Consider the following 8,117-nt stretch of genomic DNA (forward strand, 5'->3'; position numbering starts at 1 on the left):
CCGACTGAGAGAAACACCGAAAATGATGAAGCCAGTTGTGGTTGGTTTTACGATGTCGTCTTGAGGGATATTTGCGATGAATTTGGAAAGGGTTGCTAAATTGACACCCCTTAGACACCCTATAAAACATTTTTAATAAAAGTTAACCTATAATAAACTATTTAAAATTACGTTTTCAAAAAACAATACAAATTCAACCAATAAAAAAAACCTTAAAAATCAAATAGGGTGTCTAAATGGAAAATTATGATGTCTTTAGTCAACCCCATTTGAAAAATTGGTTCAAATCGACCATCAAATGTCTCCACACCCTAGTAAAAGAGTTAAACGTGGGTACATGGATTTAGGGGAAACACAAAGTTAACTTTTCAAAAAGTTATATAAAACACCCTTATCTTTGAATTTATTGATAAAAAGACTTGTTGGTTATACATTTCTAATAAAATACATAGTAATATTCAACTAAATTTAACTCTCAGAACATAATAATTTTAAATGAAATTTAATATTTTTGTTTAATTTTCTAGTGACCACTATATTTGGTCATTAATGTTACAATGTTGTGACCATTAATTTTGGTCATTAAGTTTGTAGATGAGTGACCATTATTTTTAGTCACTAATATTTTTATGATATTAAAAAATAATTTTAATTTAGTTTTATAGTTTAGTGACTAGTGAATCACAACTATAATGATACTGGTCACTAAATTTGTAGCATTACCAAAATTCAGTAACGACTTAAAATATGGTCACTAAACGATGAAGTTAGTGACCAAATTTTAGGTCGTCACTAGAAAATGGTCACTAATAAGCAGTCTCCATGTAGTGACCGGTACCATCGGTTTGGGCTCGGTTTTGGGTCAACACTGACCCATGTTTAGCCCTATTTTAATGTTATTTTTAAATAATTATTAGAGATATTCATTACTTTGTAGTTTTCCATCACGAATTATATATAGAAAATTTTATTTAGGTGTTTTCCATCACGAATTATATTTAGACAATTTTATTTAGGAGTCCATTTTAATCTTCATATTCAAAAATTGAAGGATTGGGCTTTAGAAATGTTCCTTACTTATCTATTTTGTGAAAGGACGTGATTAAAGAGCGATGACAACCTCTCATTTTTTATGAAAGATATTGCCATATTGCACACCAATTTGGAAAAAAAAAAATTGCTAATTTTTCTTTAACAAAAAAGAAATGATTAAAGAGCGATGACAACCCTCATTTTGTTGGTATCCCTCACCATCCCATAATTTAATCCTATCACAACCACAATTCATCGCTATTCCATAATTAAACCTATCACAACAACAATTCATTATTTTTTTCGCTCACGTCAACCTCGATAACAAAAGTCTTGCATGATAGAGTTACGACATAAGGAATCTTTTGAAACCAATCATATCGTTATTTCTTTATTAAGAATAAGCAAACTATTTCCAATATTTAATGTGATAATATTATTAATATGTGTCTGCTGTGCCTTTTAGGCTTGTAGCGACAACAATAAAGACAAATTTCTTTCTTTCGTATCCCAAATAATTAGAATGTGCCTACTGTGCTTGCTAGGCTTGTTGCCACAATCGGACTTCTGACGACAATCTTTCTTGTGCTCTCTATCCAACTCAAGAAACCATACACAACTTGATCTTGAATAGTAGTCGGACCTTCTATTCGTAACTTGTAGCTTTTCTTCTCATTCTTTGACTGGAAACTCAGTTTTTTAGGCGTGACAGTAACATTTAAGCCACTAATAGAAGTTAGTTTCGCAGTGAACGTTGAACTTCCGACCCCAACATAAGTCACTGTTCTCTTAAACTCTTTGACAACTTTATCCGTGGACTTTGTGTCATTCCCATCGAAATAAGCAATGAAAGAAGGGTAGTTTATGTCCAATGATGGGTTGGAGCAACTAAAGTTTGATGATCTTGTGATTGTCTGAATTTGATTCTGTGTATAATTTAAACCACAGAGAAGATTAATGTAATCTTGAGCGTTGACGTCGTATATGAGTCCAGGGTTCAAGGCCTTGTTAGGAGCAACATGACCTGAACCCATGGCGAAAGGAGTTGCTGGCTTGTTGTTGTCGCCGATATCTTGGATGGGTTTGAACGTGTTGTCTAAATTCTCCGATGTAGTCATCATGGCTGAACGGATGGCCGATGGGCTCCATTCAGGGTGAGCCGCTTTAAGTAAAGCAGCCACCCCACTGGCATGAGGGCATGACATAGACGTTCCCGATAAGAGATTGAATTTACTAAATAGTTCTTCATTTCCTGTCTTAATCGAAGCTGATGACAAGCTATCGGGCCATGATGCTAATATAAGTGAACCAGGAGCTGTGAGATCCGGCTTTAAAACAATCGGAACACTATAGGATGGACCTCGTGAGCTGTAGCTAGACACCCTCGGTGCTGGTTTTGTCTGGAGACGTGTCCCATGGAAATACATACTAGCCTTAGCTTCACTATGCTCGAGTTTTTTAATGTAGTCTATGACGATTTTACCAGATTGTGGATTCAACAACAAGACTGGATATGTGCTTTGCATGAAGGATTCGAGGTCTGTGTTATTTGTTATGAAGATAGCGCCCAAAGCATTAGAACTTTGGATAGTGTAAAATTGTTCGCTAAGTGTGTCATTTTTGTCGAGACACACGACAATCTTTCTATCTGTTTTATTGGCATCCACTTCATTCTCACAAGCCCCGACATAAACAATTGGGACCTGACTTGGATTCAAATTTCCGGGATAAAGAGCCAAACCGGTGACGGAAACTCCATTGCCAAGCTTTAATATCCCGGTGAATTCACGGTCAATTGTGCTTGCTGCAACAGTGAGAACCCATGGTGTTCCGTTGTGTAGTGACCTTAAATAAGGTCCATTGTTTCCAGCGGATGCGGATACGAAGATACCTTTCTCGAGTGCTGCAAATGTGGCTATGGCGATGGGGTCTTGGTATAGAGGAATATCGTCTGCACCAAGGGACAAGGAAATTACATCGACTCCATCCATAATTGCTTGGTCAATGGCAGCAAGAATGTCCGAAACGAAAGCACCTTCTTCCCAAACAGCTTTGTACATAGCCACCCTCGCACGTGGCGCCACACCAGTGGCTGTTCCGGTTCCATATCCAAAATACGTTGCTCCTTGCACGTAACTCCCTGCGGCTGTTGATGAAGTATGAGTCCCATGTCCGATGGTGTCACGAGCGGAATTCATTGAGAGCGTTAAGTTTGGGTGATGCGAAAGAAGGCCTTTGTTGAAATAACGAGCACCAATGAGTTTCGTGTTGCATAAAGAGGAGTTGAATTGGAAGCCTTCTTCACATTCACCTTTCCATCTTGACGGAATTGCACCCATTCCATCGTCGTTGAAGCTCCCACTCTCCGGCCAAACTCCAGTGTCGACAACCCCAATAATAACATCTTTTCCATAATCTGCAACCGACCATGCACCGGATTTTGAGTTTAGCCCAAGGAATTGTGTAGAGTGAGTTGTGTCGAGCTGAACTGTTGTATCTTTAATCGAGGAAAGATAGCCGTGTGAGCTCTTAACGGTTTCCAGCTCTGATGGAGAAAGAATTGCAGTAAACCCATTGATAGCATTCGTATAACTATAAATTAGTTTTGAGGGAGAAGAAGAGGAGGATACGGTGGAAGTGGTGGTGGTGGTTGTGGCGGCGGTGGAGTCAAGGGTGGCGGAGAACCAGCTATGGTGGCTAGAAAACGATAACGGCATGGCGGATAAGTCCATGTGGACTATGTAGGTATGGGAATCTGCTAACACAAGAAGTATCTTTGATAGGGAGATAGAGAGGAGCCATACAGAGAAGATATGGTTAGCCATGGGAAATGAATATGCCATTCCCGTGAGCTTACCCGAAGTTCATCTATTAACTTATAGCATCCGTCACGCTTTGTACATCTCACTGTTCAAATTTGTTGGATCTTCTTGAATCATGGTTTTCCATAAATAATTGGGGCATCCATAATTGGTTTAGTGAAAATGAATTTGGATATGTCATTTAATAGATTTTAACCATTGGGAAGACGAGTTTCGAGTTCAAAGCAACAAAAAAACTTTAACAAAAATTTAAAAATTACTTCCTATTAAATTGTATCGTAAACATTAATAAATTAAATTGTAAGAAAAATAGAATAACAATATAAATATTTATTAAAATCTTAGGTCTTCATTGAACTAGTTATAACATGATTTCATTTTTCATACAATTTTATTATTTTTTTCCTAAAAGGTTATATATATATATATATATATATATATATATATATATATATATATATATATATATATATATATATATATATATAGAGGGCCGATCCAATGTTTTTTACTATCCGGGGCGAGATAAAAAAATTATGCCCTTATATGTGTACCGTATAATAACAAAAACATTTATATAAAAATATAATAAAAAAATGCAATAATTTTTATAATCAAACAAATAATACAAACAAAACATACAAATTAAAATCACCTAAAACGATGTCTTCGTGCATTTTTTGAAGCAAAAACATCTTTTATTTTACAGTAATCAATATTTTGTAAAAAATCACTTTCAATACTTAAAATTGCTAATCCATTCAATCTTTCTTGACTCATGGTACTTCGGAGATACGATTTCAAAAGTTTTAATTTTGAAAAACTTCTTTCCGTGGAAGCAACCGTAACCGGCACCGCCAACAATATCCTATAAGCAACCAACACATTAGGGAACATATCCATTCTTCTTGCATACTCCATTATTTGAATAGATGTCCAAGGACTTTCACTTTTGTAAGCTTCACCCGGCAACATTTTCTGCAAAATTTGTAACTCAATGAATAAACCATCTCCATCAATATCATAATATTCACCATTTTTCAAATTGGACTCAAGATTTAAACAATATTTTTTTAATTCATCATTATCTAAAGAAACTAATTTGGAACCATCAAACAAAAAACCAAATATAGATTCAAAATAATGCATTTGTTCAAATCTACTTTTCAATTGAACAAGAGCCATATCTACAAGAATAATAAAATAATCTCTTTTAAATGCTTCTTGAGAAGATTGATGTTCTCTTTTTCGGTATTTGGAATTTCATCAAATTATTTTTTTCTTTTAGAATTGCGTTTTTGAGTAAATTCGGGTTTAACTTTAACACTATTTGCTATTTCTTTTGCTTCACTAATAGCAAAGTCAAACCCATTTTCCCTATATCCTTCAAAATAATTAATTAATCCCTCTAAATTTTTTACAGCAACATCAAGAAGCATTTCTTTGGATTGTAACTTTTTACTTACCAAATTAATTTTGTACAAAATTTCATACCATATAACTAAACTTAAAATAAATTCAAAACTAGAAAATTCACCATTTACTAGTGAATCAGCATCTCTACACACTTGTCTGTTATCACTTATTATAGATAATTTTTTTAAAGCTTTTCTTATTTGAGAAAATTGTGTTTTTATTGCTTTAACACATTCAATATGACTTTCCCAACGAGTAGCTGATAATGATTTAAGTGTTAGATCATCTATAAACTCAAGTAAGACACTCCATCTTTTTGTTGAATTAGAAAAAACATTATAAATTGTTTGACATGTACCAAAAAAAGTTTTTGCTTTTTGGCAAGAATTTGTCATATCACACAAAACTAAATTTAAACTATGACATCCACAAGGCATATAAAAAGCTCTATTATTTATATCAAACAACCGTTTTTGAACACCTTGGTGTTTACCTTTCATATTGGCCCCATTATCATACCCTTGACCACGAACATAGTTAATATCCAAATCAAGAGGTTTTAGGGCATCTTGTAAAACATTAAAAGACCTAAACCGGATGTATCTTCTACAACTAAAAACTCTAAAAAAAACTCTTCTACTTTTAACGTAACACTTTCCAAATCTACACATCTTATAATCAAAGTCATTTGTTCTTGGTGACTTGCATCCGGAGTGCAATCAAGAATAACAGTGAAATATTTTGCATTTTTGATTTTTTTAATAATTGCACTTTTAACCTCGATGCTAACATTTCAATTAACTCATTTTGAATTTTATGACTAATATAACGATTATGTGTTTCTTTGTCTTTAATCATTTGAAAATGCTCTTTCATTACCGGATCCCACTCCGCAATCGATTCAATTACACTTAAAAAATTGTCATTTGAGTTTTCATAAATTTTTTCATTTGTACCACGAAAAGCCAAGTTATTTTTTGCTAAACATTTTACAATAGAAATAATTCTAACCATAACTTCTTTCCAATGTTCGGTATCTTTTTTTATCATTTCTTGAATTTCTTTGTCAATTGTTTCATTTTTATTTAACCTAATTCGTGTTTCAGTCCATGTTCTTAAATTAATCATATGGTCAGAACTATTTTCATGTTGTTTTAATGTTTCACTAAGATGCTTCCAATCTTTAATTCATTCGGTTGCCAAATTACTTTTAGTTCAAATTGTTTTAAAAAGCTTACAACAAAAACAAAAAAACCTTATCAAGCTCTTTTGAATACACTAACCATTTTCTATCTTAAAAATCACCATTTTTTAATTTACGAATAAAAAAATCACATGAAAAATATCTACCAAATGAATCTTTTGGAAAAACTGTATTGGCATCAATTTCTCTCTTAGGTCCTTTTTCTATTAGTAAATCTTTCATTTTAGAATCTAAATCACCCCATACTCTAGGATCAAAGATATTAAAGTCACTTGGTTTATCTTTATCAACAAAATCATTGTTTTCAAAATCATTAGGAATTTCAACTGAATCATTGTTTTCAAAATCATTAGGAATTTCAACCGAATCATTGGAAGCACTAGGTGGGTTATTAATTGGATCATTAGAATTATTTTTATTACCATTTTGATTCGTAACTAAAAATTTATTCAAAGACCCTCTTAATTGAATAGTCTCTTCTTGTTCTTTTTTCTTTCGTTTTCTATTTTGGGCACCTCATGGCTGTTTTCGGGGAAGCATATTAAAAACGCAACAAATATAGTTATAAAAGCTAAGCAAAGAAAGATACAACCTGACCAAATTGTATGAAATAAGGCTTCTGCAGTTCTGCTACTTCTAGTCAACAATGTCAAAAAAATAGCTCCTGCTTCACATTACATAAATAATAACAAAAGTAGTTTAGACAACAATTATTGAATAATGAACACAAAACAGATTTCAAAATTAAACTCACCAAATCTTATTGTTGAATGTTGAAACAATGGAGAAATCTGAATTGTATCAGATTCAATTTCTGAAAAACTGAAACTAAAATATAAAATAGAAACTCTTAGAGAAACAATTAACCAAATTTTTTCTAAACCATAAACAAACTTAAATAAACAAAGATTTCAAGTTTTAACTTACCCAAATATAATTTGATGATTTCTAAAACAGCAAAATCAAATATAAACACAAACAAAAGACAAATCTGATTACCTGTAATGAAACAGAGACGAAATTAGGTGAACATATTTTTAAATAACCAACAAAACAAATCAGATGAATAAGAAATTGAGTAGATTTTAGAAACAAACTTAAAAAAAATATGAACTCTTGGAGAATAAATCAGATGTATGCAACATAAATCACTAAATCAGATTTCTAAAACAATCAAAGGAACCTAAATAAACACAAATTTCAAGTTAAAACTTACCAAATATGATTTGATGATTCCTGAAACAACAATATCACGCAGCAATATCACGTACAAATACAAGAGATGGGAAATTTGACTTCCTGTAATGAAATAGATAAGAAATTAGGTCCCCCGATTCTAAAATAGACAACTAGAAAACGAAACAGATGACTAAGAAATCAAACAGATTGAATAAACTAACCCAAATCGTTGCCCTAACTTTAAAAATAACCAAATCGATGATAAATCGGACTAAATCACAGCTTTGCGTTTGAAGACTAAACTGAATCGGAGAATCAGGTATGTTAAAAGAGTAAAATCAATTCGATTGGAAGGAAACGAAAGCAAAACCTGAAAACCTGTTATTCCTATTTACTATGTGAATGTATGGCTAAATCTTGACCAATCGTTTGATATGGTAATTTTATTAATTAAATTAGACAAA

General features: G+C 32.7%; 1 protein-coding gene across 1 annotated transcript; it reads right to left on the reverse strand.

Annotated features, from left to right (window-relative positions):
• Positions 1-1,395: 1,395 nt before the first annotated feature.
• Positions 1,396-3,965, reverse strand: LOC111876177 (subtilisin-like protease SBT3). The gene has a single exon (XM_023872703.3). The coding sequence runs from the start codon at positions 3,873-3,875 to the stop codon at positions 1,551-1,553; it is 2,325 nt and encodes a 774-aa protein (XP_023728471.1). The 5' UTR covers positions 3,876-3,965; the 3' UTR covers positions 1,396-1,550.
• Positions 3,966-8,117: the final 4,152 nt, after the last annotated feature.

This window comes from Lactuca sativa, chromosome 1, assembly GCF_002870075.4.
Source record: "Lactuca sativa cultivar Salinas chromosome 1, Lsat_Salinas_v11, whole genome shotgun sequence".
NCBI lineage: Eukaryota > Viridiplantae > Streptophyta > Magnoliopsida > Asterales > Asteraceae > Lactuca > Lactuca sativa.

What these genes read in the sequence shown, in the direction of transcription:
- LOC111876177 (XM_023872703.3), bottom strand. Translation starts at nt 3,875, where the DNA reads ATGGCATATTCATTTCCCATGGCTAACCATATCTTCTCTGTATGGCTC.